General features: G+C 48.0%; 1 protein-coding gene across 2 annotated transcripts in view; it reads left to right on the top strand.

The window, feature by feature from the left end:
- FAM117A (family with sequence similarity 117 member A) overlaps positions 1-22,858 on the top strand; it is a 41,713-nt gene that overhangs the window by 12,499 nt on the left and 6,356 nt on the right. The window contains exons 2-5 of one of the 2 annotated variants that reach the window (XM_031469678.2): positions 11,897-12,066; positions 20,192-20,287; positions 21,957-22,067; positions 22,504-22,638. In XM_031469678.2, coding sequence (XP_031325538.2) covers positions 11,897-12,066; positions 20,192-20,287; positions 21,957-22,067; positions 22,504-22,638 — 512 coding nt within the window. The remainder of the gene's footprint in view (positions 1-11,896; positions 12,067-20,191; positions 20,288-21,956; positions 22,068-22,503; positions 22,639-22,858) is intronic. The other variant, XM_064495949.1, reaches the window with a different exon arrangement.

The raw sequence follows: 22,858 nt of genomic DNA, 5'->3' as shown, positions 1-22,858 counted from the left end.
CCCTTTAACTTATTTTGCCCCAGCTAACAGCATGAGCTCTGGGGCCTTCAATTTAGCTGAGTTGGTCAGTAACCGTCTCTTCCTTACCCTTTAACAGTTGGGGAATTCTAAAACTAGAGGAGGCTCAAACTCTTCTGGTACAAACCCCTGCCTTCTGTCAGGTGGGTATGGAGAACTCTGGGGGCATGAAATGATCTCTCCCTGGAGCTTTTTGGGGACGGACTCTACAGTCTCCCTCGTTCAATTCTGAGTTGAGGAAAAGAAGTCTTTTTCTGCCTGTCATTTTTGTACTCACACAGAAGAGGAGATTTCACCTTCCTCCTGGAATCTAGCTGCCTTCCCTTTAGCTATTTTCACCCATCCTCCCTGGGATCTCACTGGTTTCCCCATTCCTGGTGAAGAGCAAGAATGGCAAATAGCTAACTTGGCTGGGCTTCTCTGAGGTTCTGTCCGACTCCAACTGTGTTTCTGGACCTGTAGAAACCGCTTAATTCTGCCCGCAGTCTGGGTCTTACTCCTTAGGTGACATGCCACTTAATTTAAAGTCTCCTTTCCTTAGTATCTTTATTCTAACGCGTACTGGTTTACATCTGCCAATTCCTTGCCTCCTGTGAAGCCTCATTCACTGTTTCATTTCTTCTCGCCTACCTTCTCTGTCCCCAAATTAGAAGACCAGAGCAGTGACCTAACTGAATTTGACTTCAGCCTGCCAAGATTGAACTGCTAAGTGGTTTAGATCCTTGTTAAGGAGTGAATTTAATTTCTGTCTTCTCAAATTAAGCCAGTTTTTTTTTCCCCCTCACAGCTTTATTTTGGAAAAATTGTAGAGCTGCAGAAAGGTTATAAGCACAGTGCACACCCATTTACCTTTCACCTTAAACTCATTGATAACTTTTTGCCACAGTTGTCTAAACTCTCTTTTCTCTTTGTGTATATTATGTATGTGTGTCTGAGCCTCCACAGATGCTTTTTTGGTGAACTGTTTGAAAATAAGTTGCAAATATCATCATATTTCTCCAGTTAACTTCAGTGACATCTGAGAATAAGAACAATCTTCTACATAATCACAATGTCATTATCACATCTTAAGGAAACTATAATTCCATATTATCCAATATCCAGTTCATTTTCAGATTTCCCCTTTGATGGCTCTTTTGTTTGTATTATTGAACCAGGATCCAGTTTGGTTACATTTTTGAAAAAATCTCTCTATTTAAAATTCCCCTCCCACCTCTGTTTTTTTGTTTGTTTTTAGGTTTTTGGTATTTTAATGACTGACTTTTTGAAAGTGTGGACCAGTTGCCTTCTCGCTGTGCCACATTCTGGATTTTTCTGACTGTTCCCTCATGATGGCATTTAACTTGTTCCTCTGTCCTCTCCATTTCCTGCAGGTGGGAAGTTAGGTCTGGGGCCCAAATCGATTCAGGTAAAACATTTTTGGCAAGAGCATTTCATGGAGGAAGTTATGTACTTCGTGTTTATCACTTTTGGATGCAGGGGCAGGGGATGTCAGGATGACCATTCCTAGTGATGCTAAATTTGATCACTTGACCACCAAATTTCCCATTGTAAAGTACATTATTCTCTTGTAAGTGGTTTACAGGGAGGTACTTTGGAATTAAAAAAAAATTTTTTTTTACTCTGAACTCTACCTACTCATCCCTGCCTCCCTCCCAACCCCTGGAAACCACTGATACTTTAACTTTCTCCATAGTTTTGCCTTTTCCAGAATGTCATACAGTTGGACTCATACAGTTTATGGCCTTTTCAGACTGGCTTCTTTTACTTCACAATATATGTTTAAGTTTCCTCTATATCTTTTTGTGGCTTCATAGGTAATTTCTGTATCATATAGAACTCCTTAATCATAACAATTAGGGGCAAATGAGAAAAAAATTACCAGTTGTAAAAAACCCTCAAGAATAAAGTAAAAAATATTAATATCATAAAAGACAAGAAAAAAATTTTAATTTATTTTTTATTATTATTTGGGTGGTGGAGGGGAGGTATTTAGGCTTATTTGTTTTTTTAATAGAGGTACTGGGGATTGAACCCATGACCTTGTGCATTCTAAGCACAGTGCTCTACCACTTAGCTATACCCTCCCCTTGATACTTTGGCATTATTTAAATACTCTGTTCCCCACAATGTTTTGCTCAGAACTGTTGATATCCATTGATGACTCTTCCTGATTGAGCTGTTATTTTGGGAGTTGCATAAAGTTGGTTCTAAATTAACACTGATGGACGTGAATATTGCTGTGAGCTATTCTAAAGAGGAGTAAAAATTTTTCTTTTGGGTTTTGGAGTCGTTGAGGGGAAGGGGACAAAATGAGGCCATCAAATTCTGTCGAAGTCCAGATATTTTGTTTGTTTTGAGCTGATAGTAAACTGAGTATCAGCTGCTTACACATATGTTGCTGTCTGGTAGTTTTTCTTGAGGTCAGGGAGAAGGCAGGCTGGATGAAGCTAAAAATAAGTCATGGTTTGTTCACAAAGCAGAAATTATTTTGACTATTTGAACATTATCTGTAATTCTATTCTTATTTCGTTTTCTTTCTCTTACTTGCTTCTTACTTTCCTCATGGGAAAAGGGATTGCTCCTTTTAATTTTTTTACTTTTTACTTTTTCTGGCACTTTTTTTTTTGAAGTTTAATATTACAAAATTTATTTTAAAAATTATTAAAGTCACAGATGTACAATGTAGTGTTTCACAAGTTTTAAAGGGTATACTCCATTTATAATTATTATAAAGTATTTGCTATATTCCCCATGTTGTACAGTATATCTTTGTAGTTTATTTTGTACCTGATTATACTTCTTTTTTTTATTGAGTTATAGTCAGTTTATAATGTGTCAATTTCTGGTGTACAGCACAGTTTTTCAGTCATACATGAATATACATATATGCATTTTCATATTCTGTTTCACCATGAGCTACTACAAGATCTTGAGTATCTTTCCCTGTGCTATACATTATAAACTTGTTTATCTATGGGATCGCTCCTTTTAAAATTGTCTTCTTCCTCCTGCTGCCTGTCCTACATGCTCAGTGGGTAAAACAGTGTTCCTGAGACCCAGGTGTGAGTGAGCTGGCTCCTAGCAAGGGAAAGGAATAGAACTCTTCCAGTCCATGCGGGGGTTCCTGAACCCGGTGGCCGGGATTGTGACGGTTGAGTCTGACAATGAAACACAAGGGTGGGAAATGTCCTTTGAAAAGTCATCTGTGGGGGCAGAAGGCCTGAGTCTCAAGTTGCTCTGTGGCACTGGAGAAACCAATTCACCTCTCTACATGAGGGTGTTCACAGGCCCCACCTGGAACACATTGGAAGCTCTGCCCCCTCTTAATGTAGGAGACTCCCTGAGAGTGTGTGGGGCACACACATTCAGAACAAAAATCAGGGCAGAGTTGTCCTCTCATAGGATTTACTGTAGATGAACCTTCCCAGTCTCTGGTGCTTCCTCCACTTCATTTACGTTTAAAGAGCTGACTGGACATCACGATTTCTTCTCTGCTTGATAAGGATCAGATTGTTGTCTGAAGTGAAGATAGTGAAGGGCCTATTCCTGTCCTTGGAGTTTATAGCCATCCAGAAATCCATCCCCAAATAACCAGGGGGTGAGGATTGCTTTTAGGGGGAGAAGACTAGGCTATGGCTGCTTCTGCTGTTCTTGCAAAGGCCAGATAGATCCCGAAGGAAAGCATGCTCCAATCAGTAACTGCTCATATTTTGTCTTGTCCTATGAATGTTGAAATCCTTCAGAACTCCTCTTCAGAGAATTCAGATAAAAGGTGAAAAGTTCACACCACTTCCTTTTCTTCTAACTGCAGCTTCTTGGGGATTGAACAAATGTCTAAGTCACTGCTGTCTACCCTACACACACACACACAAACACATACACACACACAAACACATACACACACACACTTTAGGGTCACCTTTTTCCCTCCTTGCTGACACAAAGAGTTAGCGTCTTCCTGATTTTTTTGCCCATGGTGACATATCCAAATGGGTTTCTCCTGGCCCTTCTCTCCATCTGCTGATGGATGTGGTCTGCATCCTGGGGAGTCAGACACACAGCTGGAAATGCTTTCACTTGAGCTACACACTGAAATATGGAGTTAGTAATTAACTGAGGTCCTGGCTGAGAAGTTTAACGTGTGTACAAATAGCACTCTTTTTCTCTTTAGGTGAGCCTTGGTGGTAAGAGAAGTGTGCTGTTACTCTTTTTTTCTAGTTTAATCTAATTTTCTTTAGTTTCTTCTCTTTGTTATGGTTGAAATGAGCTACTGCTTGGTGTTGAAAGAAGTGTTTAAAGTCCCAGGTTTAATCTTCCCAGCCGGGATGGATGGGGTCTCCTTGGGCTTTCCAGCGAAGGCTTCTAACTTTTGTACAGTCATATTGGGGATTTCGGTTTGACCACAACTTCCCTCCAAAACCCACATGTCCCTGAGTTAAGCAGTTAAGCGGTGCCGGACCATAAGCAGCTAAGACGACCGCCTGTACCGTTTAATCCCAACACACGTACTGAAATGGAAAAGTAATCCCTGTGAAGCTGCAAGGAGGAACTTCCCCCACTTACTGCAAATCTGGTATTGGGGAAATGTTTAGAAATTCTGAATCTCTGTTTTACTTTGCTCCTGTCCAGATTAGCATCCTCCCTACTGCCCGTTCCCCATAAAAGTGCTGCATCACAGCCAGGAGACGGGACAGGACAGGACCTGCTCCCTCAGTGTCCAATCATCTGCCCTGCCTCAGCCTCCTGGGCAGCCCTGCCCCTGCCTGCTTCTCCTTCTGAGGGCAAGATCAGTGACTGAAAAAAGCATATGGTTAGAAAAACATGTGTAATAAGACCTCATTTTATTAAAAATATATATGCAAACATGTGCACAGAAAGGATGTGCATAGTGGTGATTTCTGAGTAGGGGCACGTGTAGTTTTTATTTTTCAGTTTTTGCTAATCTGCATTTTTGAAATTTCCTCTAACATGTACAGCTTCTGTTATAATGAGAGTTAGTTTGTCTTCAAGAGGGGAGGTGAGAAGATTAGTGCTCATAATGGTTCAAAGCCTGATGACATGAGAAAGTGACTAATAACTTATTTGTTGAACCTGCTAGTTGCTTAGTTTTGCCATGTGTGAAGTCTCGTTGGCTGGCTCTCTTTTCTTCCTTTTGGAGGCCTGGTTGGATATTTTGGGATCCCTAGACCTCATGCTAATAGAGACTGGTGGGTGGAAAGAAGCCTTGTCTTGTTTCTCAGATTTCTCTCCCCTGCATTGCCCTGAAGATAGTAAAATAAGCGAAGTAGCCCCTCTAGATGCCCAGCCAGGACGCTCTGGTCAAGGGCTGGACCCCACTTGTAAGCTGCTGAGTCTTCACCCGCTGGTCCATCTCCCGCCAAGTTGAGAAGGGCAGCTCAGTTCCTCACTTCCTGTGTCGTCTGCTGCCTTCCTTCTTCCCCTGACCCCTCCTTCTAAGAGCTGTCGCCCTCCTCCTTGGGGTTCCTGGGGTGGAGGTTTGCTGGTGTGGTGAGGCCTGAGGTGATCTCCAGCCAGGGATATGAGGGAAAAGCAGAGACAAACTGGTGGTCCTTCTGAAGAGGCTTCGGCTGTGGGAACCCCCAGAGCTTTTGCTGGAGCCTAGCACCGGGCTTGTGTCAGCCATCCCCACCACAACCTGGTCAACAGCTTCCTGTCTGACGTCCCCTGTATCCCCAGTGTTACTGGAGGGCTGGCTCGAGGTGGGCGCTCATGATCTGCCGCTGAAGGAATCAGCCTACTGTGATGTGCCAGGCCCCTTGGCCACCCTGGGTTGTGTCTTGTCAGCCCTATTTTGTGTGCTTCTCGCCCTGTTCCCTGTCCCCTAACATGCAAACGCTTGACCGCTGGTCCTCTGCACTCAGAGCCCCCTCTCTCTGAAGCCATGCAAATGCAGCAGTTGGGAGGTAGGGCCAAGTGGCTCTGGAAGATAGCGCCTAAAGCTTCTTATCTCCGGTGTGCGCTGCTTTGTTTTGTTTTTTCCATTTGCCGTTGCCCAAGAACCAAAGCATCCGCTGCTGCTGGGCTGCATGGTGACATGGCCTGGCCCGGTGCCAGGGTGCTTCGCCAGGTGGCCGGACTGTGGAGGCTGCTGCTTGCGATGGGCCGATAATACCCCACAGCACTGTAAACAGGACACTCCACCCTCCTGCAGCCACCCAGCCGGTGCCCAGGCAGCCCGCCGCTTTGTCACAGCCTGTCCTGACAGGGGCGTCTCCTCTCACACAGGACGGCCAGTTGTCCCGTTTCCCTCCGTCTGTTTCCCAAATCTGAGAGAGGTACTTTCCAGAAATGAAACCAGTTCATCTTCCAACCACAAGCAGCCGTTGTGACTTCTCAACACTTCTCCTTTAACCATAATCACACAGTTGCAGGGCAGAACCCCCATACCCAGATCTTTCCGGTGTGCACACGGCGGGGGGTAAGCGCAGGACCCCCTATCTCAACTACACTCACATGTGAGATTTCTAAGAACGTTGCAGGGAGGTCTCAGTGCCTGGCACAACTCGAGTGCTGACCGCAGCTGCAGATGCCCGCACCTACCAGTGACTTTATTATCCCTGCACCATTTACTCCGAGTGCTGTCTGTGCTGGATTAGACCATCACTAGGAAAGAAAGGGGCTCTGGCACTAAGCTGTGTGCCTTCCCAGGGGACTGTGGTGGCTGGAACTCACCCTGCACGTCTCCTCTTCCTAGGCTCCCTCACCCCCACCTTCTATCCTAAAAGATTGTGGCGGGGGAAGTGGTTAACTGACAGTAATTTGGTTTAACATAATTTACCTAATGAAGACATAAGAGTGTTTTTGCATCTCATCTTCTGTTCTGTACAGCGTCCCTAAGAGGGGACTTGGGCTGGGACTGAGCTCCTGCTGGCCAGATGGGAGAGCAGGCCCAGTGAGGGCACAGTGTGGAGTAGTCACACTGCATTGAGGGCAGACCCATGGTCAGAACTGAATCTCTCACATCTGAGCCCCTGCCAGATACCCGGGGACCACACTGCTCTGGCCTGCGGCCCCTTGGAGGATGACACAAGACATGTCAGTGTCTGATTTGGGCTTTGGTCGCGTTTTGAGGGGGAAACTGACACCTTGGTTTTGCCCTTAATCGGTTGTGGTGCCCAAGTTAGCAGGTGCTCACCAGACCATTTGGGATGTGGTTTTTAAAATAAGTGGTAGATTTGTTTTCCTGTAAAACCTAATCTTTTTTTTTTAAGTGCCCCCCTCCCTTATTTCCTGGGCGTGAAGGAAACAGAGCATGTTAGTCTCCTCAAAGGGACTAAGAATGTAGGGGTTTGGGAGGGGAGATGGGGCCTTGCTGAGGGCTTTGAGACAGACGGTGATTCTGTCACCTTGTGTCTGGTGAGGCGCGGGCCAGCCCCCTCACTACAATGTGGTTGCCGTAGAAATAAGGCTGAGGCCCAGCTGTCTCATTTAGGGAAAAGAAACTGAAGCAAGTCCTCCAGTTGGACTTAGATGCAGTGATATCCTTGCCAGCCTAGCACAGAGCGGGGGCTTGGTCAGAGGCTGTTGGTTCTGTATTGAGGTGCTTGGTTTCTCCCCAGACACCCTCCTTTCTTTTGTGTGTGTGTGTGTGTGTTAATTTTTTGTATATGTTGGAGCAAGTCAGAATCGATGAAGCCCTCAGAGTCCTGGAGAATAACTGTGGTCAGAGGTGGCCAGAGAGCACGTAGTGTTCACCAAAATGGGTGGTTGGAGTCTTACACCAAATTCCAGGATCCTGGGTCCTCCCTAGCCCTGGAAGAGAGTGCCATCTCTGCTTACTGCCCTTGAGACTGGACTCCTCCAACAGGATGGGACATGAAGGGTATCAATGGGAACGATGTAAAAGGGGTGTGGCTTCAATTGTCCTGAGGGGCTACTAGATTCTTCTCCCCTTGGTTTCAAAGACTTCTCCAGAAAACAGACCCACCGCCAAACAAAAAATCACTGTGGTCACCTGGCCTGCCTTCCATACTCCTCCCTCCCCACCCCCCACCACCCCAAAGGAGCTAAAGGGCAGTCCTTCATCCTGGTTATAGGCGGGCATCCCTGCACCCTCAAGGGGCATTCCCGATGCAGAAGGGCTGTGAGCCCTGTGAACTGATTCAGGAGGAAGGAGGCTTGGATTTAGATGTAGGACTGCTGCTGACTTACTGCACAGCCAAGTCCAATCTGAGACTGGACTTCTCTGTCCCTTGGTTTCCTTATCAGTCTTTCCTGAGCCCCTTTTAGGGCTATCAGGAGAGCAAAGGAGTATACACACACAAGGACTTTGTAGGGAGGGGGCAGAACTTGAAAGTATTATGTAAACTGAAGAGAGTACATAGGGTCTCAGGATGGAAAAATATCTAAAGATTTTTGCAGCAATTTCTGCCGAGGAGCTGAAAGAGGTGGCTCTGAGAAATCTTTCTCCCTGCCACTTCTTTCTCAGCCCGAGTCACAGCCCTCTTCCTTTCGACAGCGATGAAGCAGCTAAGAGCCACTATCTGGTAATAGAAACCCAGGATACATTTCTCACTGCAATTCCCCCTTAAATTAAGTTCTCATCTGTGTCTCATGTCAGTCGGAGTTTGCTTACTTTTATGTTCTTCCAGGACCTCTGATGAGGGACAAAACAGGGCCAGGAGGCGAATTGTGCTGGGTTCCAGTCTTACCTGTCCTGTTCAGTGGCTTTGTCTCCATGTCCCTAGAATGAAGATAATGGTATTCTGGTCTTTACGCCAGTCTCTTACTCATCTGCTTCCCATCTGCCTGTTATCTCCTCTGTCATGGAATCTTGTACACTTGCTTTCCGGGGCCCCTGCCTCAATGGTGGGCTCTTAGAGACAGTTTGGGAGAAACACAGGACAGCATTTTGGCATTTGGCCAGGCTGCCGCATGGGTCAGAAGTTCCCAGAAATATCTGGATTGCCACCTTTTGATCTTAAACCCAGGGCAGGACAGTGAGTGGTTGAAATGCCAGTGTAGGGCGATATGAAGTTGGAGCTTGAACCCAGCATGCCTGTCACTGCTTACTGGGTGACAGGTGCAAGGAGGGCAGCAAGGAGGTTGGGCCTTGCTGGGCCTCAGAGAGAGGAAAAGGGACCGGCCACTCAGGAGGCTTTACCCACAGGGAGCCAGGTGAGCATGGATGTGCGGGGCAGACAAACTTATAAACCAGGTTTAATTAGAGCAGGCTCACCTTGTAGTCACAGGTTTTTGATTTTATGCAAGTACTTAGGTGCCTGCACAGCTCCAGCGCTATGCTCTATGCGCTGTGGGGTACAGAGATAAATTAGACACAGCCCTTGGCTACAGGCTGTTTGTTATCTGGGAGTTACAAATGCTTGTAATCTGAGAGAAAGGCTGGGAAGTACTAAAAGAGTACAAAGTCTGGGGAAAATCAGAAAGTCCTGAGATACTCTCCAGGGGATCCAGGAGGCTCTGTGGAGGTGGAGATGGTTAGGCCGGCCCTGATGGGTGGATCAGAGTTCAGCCCTAGGCACGTGTGCAAAACCTCAGAAGGGGGAAGGCCTGAGAGGAGGGTGGGAAATGATGCGTAGTGTAGTTTGTCCAGGACAAAGAGATCTTGAAGAGGAGCGAAGTGTAAAGGAAAGGTTAAGTGGGACCAGAACATGAGGCCTTTGAGTACCATCTTTGAAAGAGAGCCTTTGAAGAGTTTTAAGGGTGTTAAGATTTAAAAGGATGTATTGTAGGTCAACATATATTGATTTGGAAAGGTGTTTATGATATAAGGTGAAAACTCATTGCAAAATGGTATGTACCGTATGATCCCACTTTTTAAATTTTAAAGCATACACATGCACACACGCAGAAGACGAGGCCCACCAGGATATCTCGCAGTATTACCGATGATTATCTCTGGGTGTTGAGATTTAAAGTTTCTTTTTGCTGTTGTTTTTGTATTTCTTGACTTTTCCACAATTCACACTTACTACTTTTGTAATTATGTCATTTTTAATTTGTATTATGTGAGCACATATTATGTGATGGCTGAGGGAAATGACTTACAGATATGTTAGGAACTAGATAAAAACCAAGACTAAAAGTTGTCCATGCAGTAAAATTTATGATACCAAACTGTGAGGGGAGAACCTCTCAAATGTCCAATAATATGGGAGTGGATAAGCAAACTCCTGTGTATCAACCTGGTGGAATATTATGTAGTCTGTAAAAATGACACATGTAGATTGTTGACACTTGGAAATGGGTAGAACAAAGCAGAACATCATGTACATTTCATGTTGATTACAATTATGTCAAAATTGTGTGTAAAAATTTAAATGAATTTGGAGAATGTAAGTCCATATTGTTGGTGTTTCTTTTTTGTTAATCATGGTAAATACACATAACGTAAAACTGACCATTTAACCATTTTAAGTTTATGATTCAGTGGCATTAAGTATATTGTCACGATGCTTTGTAGCCATCACCACCATCCATTTCCAGAACATTTTCCTCATCCCAAGCGGAAAGTCTGTGTCCATTAAATAGTAACTCCCCATTCCCTTCTCCCCCTAAGCTCCTAGTAACCTCTGCTCTACTTCTTGTCCCTATGAATTTGGCTATTCCAGGTACTTCATGTAAGTGGAATCATACAATATTTGTTCTTTTGTGTCAGTTTTATTTCACATAATGTTTTGAAGTTTCATCCATGTTGTAGCATGTATCAGAATTTCATTCCTTTTTGGGACTAATACTCCATTGTATGTATAGACCACATTTTCTTTATCCGTTTCATTCATCTATCGATGAACACTTGGATTGTTTCTACCTCTTGGCTATTGTGAATAGTGCTGCTGTGAACGTGGGTGTACGAATAATCCCTTTTCGAGACCCTCCTTTCACTTCTTTTGTACATATACCTAGAAGCGGAATTGCTGGATTGTATGGTCATTCTATATTTAACTTTTTGAGGAACTGCCAACCTGTTAGTGTCTTTTTAATATAAAGCTCTTCAAGTTTATTTATATCTACCGTCCTCAGTTCCTTTTGCTGTGCTTAATGCACCATGAATTATCAAGAGATTAGTACAGATGTGAAGGCGTTTTGCTGTGTTTAAAGGAACAAGCCTTATAGAGCTTAAGATAGTAGAGTGTTTTGAACGTGGCCGTGGAAAACATGGTCAACGCAGACGATTGAAACTTACAGATGATTCCAGAACCCTTACATTTTATCAGGGGTTTCAACTTTTACCTTCTCCCAGAAAGCTTTAACCAAAATAAAGACAAAATGAGTGGATTTATAATTGCTTTATTTTTGTCAGAGACAGAACCAAAGACTTGGGTGTTTTCCTCCATCTTGAATAGCTGAAATTAGTTCCATCATTCTTTCTGTCTCAGTCACCTTGGTTCCCTAAAGTTAACCTGTCTTGGAGGAAGTTTAAAGAGTCCTTCAGTTAGTTGGGTTGAATTTATGCAGTGCAGTGAATTTGTGTTCTGCTGGACAGAGGAAGAAGGGCAAGAGATAAAAGATGGAGGAAAAGTTGGTTTTTGTCCACTTCAAGTGACCTCTTTAATGATGGGAAACAGTCCTAGTCTCAGGAAACTTAATTCAGAGACCTAGGAGTTCACAGTTGGTCATCCATTAGGAACAAGACAAAGAGGACGTGTAAAGTCACTCTTGTCCAAAGTAAAATGGTGTAAATTGTTTCCCGTGACAAAGACCAGCTGGTTAAGTCACGGAAGCTTTCATCAGAGTGTATGTGCTTTCATGGGCTGCTTCCGATTCTTTTAGGAGAGAGGTAGATAGAAGTGAAGACGTGGCAGTCCGGCAAGACTTCTACGAGAGAAGGTTGGTTACCACATCTCCTTCCTCTGTGCTGATGTCCAGGTGTGCGGGCTGTGCTCTCTTCCAGCCAGCGTCCCATGTTCCGTGGCCCCAGAAAAGCCAGTGTGTAGGCCTCAGCCACCCCAGGTCCGACGTACATTCTCCCTGGACACCATCCTCAGCTCCTACCTTCTGGGCCAGTGGCCACGAGATGCTGATGGGACCTTCACCTGCTGTACCAATGACAAGGCCACCCAGGTAATGAAGCTCTCCGCTAATGGGATCAGGGGTAAGGCTGGGGCAGTGGGCTGGCTGAGGAGGCCTTTGGTCTACTCACCAACTCGCAGTCATGGACATGACTTTTCCGGGTTTTGGCTGTCCATACTCACCATGTAACTTTTCATCATCTCACGTTTACCAGCTTGGTTCTCTTTGTAAACTTCCCTGAAAATGAGTTTGCATTCCACCTGGGTTTGTCAGTTTGCCTTCAAGTAATATGTGTGGGTAAGCAAGAGTTGACTTTAGAATTTATTCTAGGTTTTAAAAATGAGATTTACCTTGCTAAAATTAAATGGGCCAACATTCAGTGGAGTTTGTATTGCCCCAGACAACTGGAAGAGGTGGCCAGAAAGTGTGTTGAGTCAGGATAGAGCCCACTGGAGCAATAGAGTGGAAGGTTCTAGATAATGGAGCATTGATCCCTGGTCAGCAGCCCAGTCAGGGATTTCAGTGAACCCGTCTGAGCCCCCTGGTGCCCAGGCTCCCTCTTTCAGTATTTTTCTTCACAGCAGTCTTTTCATTAAGAATCCTAAAGTTGCACAGAATCTCCGCAGATCATCCAGGCCATTGGTCAGTTTTGGAATGAGGTAGTGCTAGCCTGAGCAAGAAGTCATCTCCTATGTGAAATTATACAAAGATATTTCTTACTCTGATTCAGGACTTCAACATTAGTAGCAGTTAAGTTTTTAAGAGTCAAATCTTCTCCCTTTTGATGTAGTTTAAACCCATTCCTGTTCAACCTCAGAACAAATGAGTTGTTCTCAGGAAAGAGGAAACAGGGTGGGGAGAACACGGGCTCAGAGGCAGGCCTGCATCCTGGAGGATGCTGGGCCCTGCACTCTTCCTTTGCACGCCGCTGGAGCAAGCCCGCCCCGCCTGATGGGAGGGGGCCGGCCAAATAGGAATGGGTTTTGTGCGCTCACTTCCCCCACCTTCCTGTGCTGAGCACATCGCATCGGTCCCTTTCTTTTATTTATTTTAAAAATGAGATCCCTTTTCGAATGTTATTAGTGAATGTTTGAGTGCCCAGTACTGTTCTTGGCATGTTGGAGTGAAGAACCAGGAAATGAGAACAAGATTTGGCCTTGGTGAGTCTGGATGCCAGTTCTGTGAAGGCCAGCAAGCGGAGAGCCAAGGGATAAGATGGGGCCAAACGTCCGGCCCAGTTTCCAGGAGGGGAATTCTCAGAAGAATACACCACCTTGGACCAGCAGGAGTTTGCTGCAGTTAAAGCTGACAGCACTCTAGATCTATGAGCAGATGGTGAAGGGAGAGCAGAGTCCAGGGAGCAGAGTAGGCCTGCTTCCTGGGAGCCATGGACACTGTTGTTCCCTGTATCCTCTGCAAAGGGCAAGTAGGATAGGTTATGTTTCTCCCTCCCAGGCCTGGAGCACATACCCCTTTCTCTTTGGAAAGGAATATTTAGTTCAAATAATGTATCTAGTCACAGAGGGCTTCCTGGAGGAGTAGGACTTGAGGTTGCTTTGAGTGTGTAAGCTCATGATTGCACCCTCCTTTGTCAGACAGCTGGCTTCCATGCAGCCCACCTAGCCCCGTCTCTGTCATTTCCTGCTCCCAGCCTTCTAGGAAGCCTCCATCCCACTCCTCAGATAGCATTCTTTGTCAACTCAAGGCAGAGTTGGCCTCAGATGTTCCCTGGCCGGATTTAGAGGCACGGGCTCTAGGCTGTGTGTTTTTGCTCAGGCTCCAGCTGCAGGCCAGATCTTTTATATAACAAGTCTGGGCTTCTTGCCACAGCAAGACAGAGGTCAGCGATGCGCCTCTGTGGGTCTGGCAAGGCCGAGCTGTGCAGCTTTCCTCTTTTCCCTGGGATGGGCTCCAGCCCTCGAGGAACTCTTAGCAACCTGTCAATATTGTGGCCGCAGTCAGGAGGTGGGAGCATTCTGATCAACGTAGGCATCCAAACCCAAGTATGTACCCTGCCCATCTTTCATTCCTGGCCTCCTGGGAATTTTCTGCTTCTAGGTTTTGGGCTTCATTCAAATTCCTGCTTGAGCACCCTGGCCGGGCACAAGCAACCTTCTTCAGCACTGGGATTACGCCAGGAGGACCTGAGGCTCTCCTGACATTTCCCTAAGTAATTGGTGCTCCTTCCCTACTGAGCATGGCCACATCACCCAGAAAGGACTGGAGATGAGGGAGAGGTTTTACTGGGGAGATACCAAGAAGTGTGGAGAAGGTTAGAGGGAAGGTAGGGAGGTGGGATCTACCAGAGTCCTTGAAAGCTTTTAAGTTGCTAAAAATAGATGATGCCGGCACCTTTCCCTAATTCCTTTGAGCTTGAGGGAGCTGTTCTCATCCCTACCTTCCCTTTTGCGCTTTCTCTTCTAGCCACACCAGTGTAGTCAGTCTGTCCACCACATCTGGCAGGCCCTCACTCCCACTCTCTTAATTGTGCCCCCAGCCCCCAACCCCCACCCCAAGCCAGCACCAGAGTGTGTCTGGGGGCCTCATCAGCCCTGGCACTCCTGGGGACAGGACTTGCACTGAGGATGGCCACCAGAGTTATGATGTAGGCTGAGCAGCTCAGCTCCCCTCTCCGAACCCTGTAGAGCCAGCCAGAGCCTGGCAAGTTCATGTCAGAACATCTGCCTTTCAGACAGCCAGGCATGCTGCCTCCTTAAGACTTCTCACAAGGCAGAAGATGGAGGTTGAAGCTCTACATTCTTAAATATAGCAGGTTGCCAGCAGTCCCAGTATTCCCTCCCTGGGCTTAGCTGTGTCTCAAGCTCTTAGGTGGGCACAGAGGAGAGCACAGGTATTTCCTAGGCAACTGAAGCAGTCTGACGTGGAGAGCTGGCTCACCCAAATATTTGAGGCAGGTGAGGAAGAGAGGTGGATGGATCTTACTTGGGAAATAGGTTTTTCTGAGGGGGGTGTGTGTGAATGTGGTAACTGGGGAAGGGGTTCCTTGGAGCTGCTGCGTGTTCTGAGCCAGGATGCACAATGGGAGAGGGATGACCAGGTCTCCCAGGGGTCAGCTGGGTGGAGGTGAGGAAGGGTGTGGGTGCAGCGGGAGCTGGATGCCAAGGGGTCGGTCAGGGAGGACCAGGAGGGCTCTTGCGTGGAGTCTGCATCATCTAGGGGTTTCTTTGTGGGTCGGAGGACTTTGTCAGGACTGTATGGGTCAGTCGGAATGTGCTTTACCTTCTCTGGACTGCCTTCCCCCAAGGTCAGCTAGTCAGTCAGCTGGCCATCAAGTGCTTTGGGCTGGCCCCTCCTGGTGCTGGGCCTGGGCCTGGGCCAGGGCGGGTGATGGCAGCACACACAAGGGTGCGGTCACCCCCACCCCCCTTCTTGCTGGGAGTCTTCTCGCACTCTGCTGGAGGGAGGAAGTGGTCTCACCACATCTGGAATGACTGTTGGAGCCAAGATCCCCCGCTCATGTTCTCATCCTGCAGACAGATGGGACCCTGTGTACTGGCTCTGCCTGGGCCCCCAATCTGCTCATCTCTACCCCGGGTCCTCTATGTGCCCCAGGTGAGGTGGGGATGCTTTTATGATTGACTGTCTTTTGCTAGCTTACTCTTCAGAAAAAAAATTAGTTTAAATTCTTGACAAACCTTAGGGAGTACCCTGAAGGCCAGAGGCAGAGGTGGCATGGTTTTTTTGGGAAGATTTCCCTTTCTGTGACTTTCCCTGCCTGTACACCATCCTCCTCCTTTTCCCAGTCCAGTGTCTCCACATTTGGTGATGACACACGACTCAGTCTGCCCACCTTTCTTTGTAGGCATGGGGGCCTGGGCTCAGTGCCTATTTTCCAAATGGGTGAGCAGGGCTAGTTGTTCAGTATATGGTTTGACAACAGCACAGACTATTTAAAAATGGGTCCGTGATGGGAAATCTGAGGGTTGCACAGTCACCGTAGGGCCAGAGATGGTGGCCTTGGCCACCTGCAGCCAGAGTCCTCGGCGCTGGCCGGCAGACCACCCTCAGAGCCTTTCCTGCCTCTTTGTCTGGCTGGGTCCCAAGGGGCTGATTCCCTGATGAATTTCAGTTCAACACGTAGTTATTGGCCATCTGCACTAGGCCAGGCACCATGCTGCTCTGCATGTCTGTGTAGGTACACTGGGTTATGTTCCCAGGGCCCAGCCAAGGTCACTGGAGACAGCATGGACCAGGACTCTTCCCACCTCAGAATCCGGATAGAAACATAGTTGGGTGGAGGGAGTGGGGCAGAGAAGCAGGTTCCAGTTTGGAGGGGTTTTGGCTCTATCTCACCCCTGCCTTCTTCTATCAGGCTGCTCTTTGGAAAGCAGTCCTCTGCCCCCACCCAGTTATCCCACATGTTGCTCTGGGATTTCAGAATCCCAGGCAAAGCTTCCTTGGTCTAACCTACATCCAGTTTTGTATAATCCCAGCATCATCTGCTTAGTTGGCCGACACCACTCATGGCTAGTAAGTAGCCCTGCTTCTCCCTCAGCTACTCCCCCTGGTCCAGGGTGTTAAAATAAATCTGTTCCAGTATGTGGGTCCCTTTGACAAACATGACTGGCCCACAGAGCTCAAGCTTTATCCTGCTTCCAGGGGACCTTCTGGAACGACTACTTACGGTGCTGTCATGTGGCATGGCTTGACCTCTGTTATGCCATGAAGAATCACTCTTTGAAGAGTGGCCTTTCTTAGCTGTAACTTTTCTGTGCTCCAAGTAGACCTTGGTCCAGACCTCCAGGAGGAGGGACCTGCTACCCAGGGGCACTGGAAGTAAGGGGCAGTGCATGGTCCCCACCCTTGATGCTCCCAGTTCAGCTGGAGGGGCTAGAGCCCACACATGTGCACGTGCCTGCCTGAAGGATGCTCAAGGCCAGCATGGAAACAGGTGCAGACACAGGATAACCTACTGTATTAGGTTCCTGAGGCTGATACAACAAATTACCTCAAACTTAGTGGCTTAAAACAACAGAAATTTTTTCTGTCATAGTTCTGGAGGCCAGAAGTCTGAATTCCATTTCACTGGGCCAAGATCAAGGTGTTGGCAGGGCTGTCATCTCTCTGGAGGCTCTCTGGGAGACCCATTCCTTACAGCTTCCAGCTTCTCGTGGCTGCCAGCATTCCTTGGCTTGTGGCCACATCACCCCAATCTCCGCCTCTGTGGTCACACAGCCTTATCTTCTGTGAGTGTCTAATCTGTCCCTCTCTCATAAGGACACTTGTAATGACATTTAGGGTCTATCAGGATAATCCAGGATAATCTTCCCATCTCAAGATCCTTAACTTAATCTCATCTGCAAAAACTTTACCACATAAGGTAACATTGACAGGGTCCAGGGACTAGGACCTGATTTCTTTAGGGGGCCATTTTCAATCTATCACACCTACTGAGCTCTGCTCCTACTACTCTGCCTCTTGCTCACTCTGGCCCAGCAGCACTGGCCTCCTTATCCTCAGACACACCAGACTTGCTCCTGCCTCAGGGCCTTTGCACTTGCTATTCCTTCCATCTGGGTCACTCTTATTTCCAGTATCACCATGGCTCACTCTTCATCACCTTTGTGTTTTTATCAGAAGTTACCTTTTCTCTGAGGACTTCCCTGACATTCAAAATCATGTTCCCTGGTCCAGCATTCCTGTTCCCCTTTATGGCTGTATTTTTCTCTTAGTGCTTACCACTCTTTAAACTGTGTCTCCATTAGAATGTAAACTCCAAAGGGGATGAAGATTTTTGCCATTTTTATGCACTACTGTGTCCCCGCCACCTGAACAGTGCCTGACACCTAGCTTGCACTCAGTAACTCTCTGCTGAGCGCATAAATGATATATATATATCCTGAATCCCTCTGAACAGAGATGCAGAGTGAAGCAGCAGGCTGCCAGAGGTGGACTGGTTAGGAAGGGCTCCCTGATGGGAAGGGTGGGAAAAGCTGGTGGGGCAAGCCATCTTGGATGAGGAGACCAGGCTTTGAGGCCAAGGGATAAGGAAAGAAAAAGGAGAGGGCGCTAGATTTACCTGTAAGACTGAGAGCCAAGGATGGAGAGCCCAGGGGATGGGGGGAAAAATGGTGATGTCTGTGGCCAGGGCCAGGTGTTGAGGCACGGCCTTAGTAGCACAGTTTACAGAGTAGGCAGTAGCTGCTAGGAGGTGCCACCGAGCAGACTGAGGTGAGGTAAGTTGGCCTGAGAGAGGAGATGATTCTCGCTGCCATAAACTGTCACATCCTTCTAACCTCCAGCGCTAGCCTCCATTTCTCCTTCTGCTCCCTCACATATCTCAGAAGAAAGAAGGCAGTTGAAGAGTTTGCAAGAGATGTCAGTTGAAGCGGTGGCAGCTTGAATGTGGCTACTTCCCCCTAGCCACCTGTGAGTGTGGGGTCTTTCCAGAGGAGGGGAAGCGGGCATCAAGACCTTCGCCTTTATCATCCCTCCTCTGCAGCCTCTGCCACCTTTCCAGGGACAACAAGCTTGTGTGGGACTCAGAGCTTTGATGAGCAGACCCTAGAAATCTACAGGTTTGGCTTTGGAGCCCTGGGAGGAGAGGAGCGTTTGTGCATCTGCTGGGCTGGGGGAGCGATGGGAGAGGTAAACTTTCTCCTCTCTCTTCAGTAGCTGCAGCAGCCTTCTCGAAGGCTCGGTCTGCCAACACCCTGGTTTAGAGAGATGTGGACATTAGGAAGTAGACCAACTGCGTGGTTCCAAGGACTGTTAGAGCCAGCTCCACCTCGAGGGCTTTGAGGTGGGGGCCTGAGGATGTGTTGTCCGCCTTTTTCCTAAAGAAAGAATAGTAGGGGACACATCACTGGAGGGTCTCCCTTGGGGTGCTGGCCCTAGGGAAGAGGCCATTGTCTCACCCTGGCTGGTTGCACAGCCCAGTAGAAGGTCCTGATGGGTGGGCAGCTGGGAGAAGGAAGAGGCAGGGAGGCTCGGCCCCCGTAGCCTCTCTGCACAGCAGCTGTCACACAGGGCAGCCTGCTCCCACAGCCCCACTTGGACTGCCCCCACCACACTCTTCTTAACAGCTGTTGGGTGGTGAGTTGTTGGGCTTTTTCCCTCCTCTCCTCCCCCTTTTCTGTTTGCAACAACCTCTCGGGGGAGGTCAGCAGATTTGTTGGAGGAGATGGTTCCCAGGCCCTCATGGTTTTGGCAGCTTGTGCAGGGAAGTTAGAGGGGAACTGGTTCCACTGGAGCCTTCCCCCTTGGGCCCCTCCCTTGGAATGGAAGTAGGGAAGGTTGTTGGGGGAGCGGAATCTTGTCCTCCTCTGCCTCATGCCTAGAGCCAACAGCTTCCTCCGTCCAGTGGGGGCTCAGGAAGTGGGTCTACAACTCCCCCTGCCTCCATCTTGGATCGTTTGTCTTCTGTGCAGCAAGGGAGGGAGGTTGGCTGACCGAGAGGCTTATTCTCACAAGGGGTCAGAGCAGGGCCCAGGAGAAAGAGCTGCGATAAAGCCAAGAGGGGTCAGGAGTCAAGGCTGAGTTTAGAATTCTGGCTCCCTCCTTTCTGAAAATGTCCCCTCTCTATATTCAGGGGGACTTCAGGAGGCCCCCACACTTACATACAGAGGAAAATGGTGGAACAAGCTTGAGACACTGCCCCACACAGAAGCCTCCTGCTGTGGGGCAGGATGGAGAGCGGGGATCTCTGTGGAGCTTTTTCCTGTTTTATCAGTTAATGATTCCCGAAGGGAGTCCCGTCTGGTAACTTGCTTTTGTTAGGCTCCCAGGAACCTGGGCCTGTGCTGGGCATTTAGATGAGGAGAGAATCGAGGATGCAGCTGGTTCCCTGAGCCTGTGTTCTTTTGGAGCCAGTTGGTATAGGGAGGGACAATGACACTACTAATCCTCACTACTGGGGAGAAGCACTTGGAATAGCTGGGGCTGCAATCCGTGTGTGAAAGTCGGAAGAGAGGAAAGAGCAGGTCGGCCTGATTGGCTCATCAGGGAAAGTTCCCTGGAGGGTGTGGATTAGGACGGAGGCAGTGCAGGTAGAGAAGCCTGAAAGAATAAAGGATGCTGGCAGGGTCCGGGCAGTTGATGAGCAGGTGAGAGAAGACATCAGAGAGCCGCCACCTCTGTTCAGGAAATGGTGCGTCTGCTTCCCCACGGCCTTCCCGAGAAGCTTCTCTGTCTCACGGGGTTTCTCTCTCTGCAGACCCCCCTGTCCTGGCAAGAGCTTGAAGGCGAGCGGGCCAGCTCCGGTACACACAAGCGCTCAGCGTCCTGGGGCAGCACAGACCACCGAAAAGAGGTAACTGCCCCCTTTGACTCACTGGCCAGGGTAGCTGCCTCTTGTCTGCCCCCAGCACCATGGATGCGTCTACTCCAAAGTGGACTCATATCTCCAGTCTACCCGCCTCGATCTAGCCTCTTCCTAATGACATGGCACCTTCGTAGCTGCCTCCCAGCCTCCTGGTGCTCTGTCCTTAGGAGCCCAGACCCTCCTGCAGGCAGGGTTCAACTAGCGACTGCTGGTGCCCTCCAGCAGCCAAGCACAGGGTGGGAGCGGCCATTGTTCTCATGTCACTTTGAGGTTGGATCCAGATAAGCGGTTCAGAGACTGGAGAAGGACAGAGAGTGAGTTTCTGGGAATTGGAAGCCCCCAACCTCACTTACTACTTAAGTATTCATCCAGTCTTATTTTTTTGGGTGGTGGTGGTGGGGTAAGTAGGTTAATTTATTTATTTAAAAAAATTTTCTTTAAATGGAAGTACTGGGGATTGAACCCAGGACCTCGTGCACGCTCAGCACGTATTCTACCACTGAGCTATACCCTCCCCCCGCATCCAACCTTATTTTTAAAAGAAAAGAAAATAGTGATGTGTTCCCAAACACTTTTTTCCCAGCCCTCCCTCCCTCTCACGAGGGCTCCAGTGGTTGGGGGTGAGTAGAGAAAGCCATAGACTGGATTCCAGGGCTCCCAACCCTTCTTTGCCTGGCATGCTGTGTGGCAGCCCAGGGGAGGGCCAGCTCTCTGGGAGTTACCCTTTACAGGGGAGTAGCTCCTGCCCTCTTGGTTGCAAGAACAGAGAGAGAATGTGAAATAGTTAATGCTAGTGGTACATACAAAGTGTTTAAAATTTGTGATGATCAGAGTGAGCAAGTTATTTACACTAAGGGCATGTAGGTCCAGAATTCCAAATGTGACAGGGAGAACATTCACAATTGTTGATGATAATCCCTAATTGTTTCAGGATGTGAAGTTGGGACCAAATCTGATGTTCCTTCTCGAGAGGCTGCTCCCTGCCCACTGCCGTCTACTTTAAAATGGGGGGAAATCCTTCCATCCTTCCTGGTCCCAGGGCCTTTGAGATAGCTGTGAATGTGTTTTGAGGAGTGAACTCAAACACATCATTTCCCATTTCTATTAATAGAGGAGTAGTCCATGCCTTTGGAATCTGTGAAAGACAGAAATGATTTCAGTGTTGCGTATTTTTAATTTTTTGGAACCTGAGCCATCTGTGGACTACATGGTGATTCCAAAAAAAATCAAATCATCTAGCTAATATGGTATCCAGCTTGCCTGATGAACCTGTCATCACAGTTTTGAACACCACTGAGGCATTTTGAGGTGGAAGATGAACTTCCATCTAACTTTTATTTCTCATTTTTAAAATTTGTTTTGTTTTTTGTGGGGAGATAATTAGGTTTATTTATTTATTTATTTATTTATTTATTTATTTATTTATTTATTTATTTATTTATTTATTTAATTTATTATTTTCTTTTATTTTATTTAATGAAGGTGCTGGGGATGAACCCAGGACCTTGTGCATGCTAAGCATGCTCTCTACCACTAAGTTATTCCCTCCCCTACATCTTCCTTTTATGTATGGGCTTCTGGCTACGCCTGGGAGAGGAGACCCAGTGTCCTTCCTTTGCTTCACCCACCTGTCCTCTTCCCCTCTCCTGGCCACCAGATTACCAAGTTGAAGCAGCAGCTGCAGAGGACAAAGCTGAACCGCAGTGGGAAAGAGAAGGAGCGGGGCTCCCCAGTGCAAGGGGACCATGCTGTGCGGGGAGCACTGAGGGTACGTTTTCTCCCCCAGCCTTCTCCCCTTTGTCATCCTCCAGGGTGTGTCCTCTGAGCCCTACCACACTGCATGCCCAGTGGCCACGTGGTTCCAGGTGAAGTTTTAGTGCAAACTTGGACTTGCTGAGTGACATTGGGAAGGGCTCCTTGCTGTTCTGAAGTTCTCTCTCCTCCATCCCCACCCTCTGTATAATTCAGGCAGTGGTGCAGACTCTAAAAGCACACTGTAGGCCTCTCAAAGGTCTACCATATGGAGAAAACCCCATGAACGGACCTATTGCAATCGGTAACAGTCCCCAAATTCTCCTTTACTCACGTGGTTCTGCTGGGTAGACGTGACTGCTACCCACCTACTTCCTCCTGACCCCGTCAGAACTGGTAACTGTAGGGGAACTTGGGGGGTTCAGTGATGGCTTCATTTGCCTCCTCTTCAGGCATCCCCGCCCAGCTTCCCCTCAGGGTCCCCTGTCCTGCGACTTAGCCCCTGCCTGCACCGGAGCCTGGAAGGGCTCAACCAAGAGCTGGAGGAGGTGTTTGTGAAGGAGCAGGGTGAAGAGGAGCTGCTGCGGGTGAGTGGGGGCTGCACCCTGCATGCATGGACCGGCAGCATCCTGCTGAGTCTGGACACGGGGAGGTGGGACTCTGGCTGCCTGGGGGCTCATGGGCTGTGCAGACATCAACAGAGCAGCATGCGACCAGCACCCTGTGGGAGGAACACAACTTCAAACGGACTGAACCACAAGAACAGCAGAGATGGGGGCCTAGTTGGGGAAGGCTTTGCGGTGGTGA

This window comes from Camelus dromedarius, chromosome 16, assembly GCF_036321535.1.
Source record: "Camelus dromedarius isolate mCamDro1 chromosome 16, mCamDro1.pat, whole genome shotgun sequence".
In the NCBI taxonomy this organism is placed as follows: Eukaryota; Metazoa; Chordata; class Mammalia; order Artiodactyla; family Camelidae; genus Camelus; species Camelus dromedarius.
Note: the sequence above shows the minus strand (reverse complement) of the source record. Positions and strands in the feature narration are given on the sequence as shown.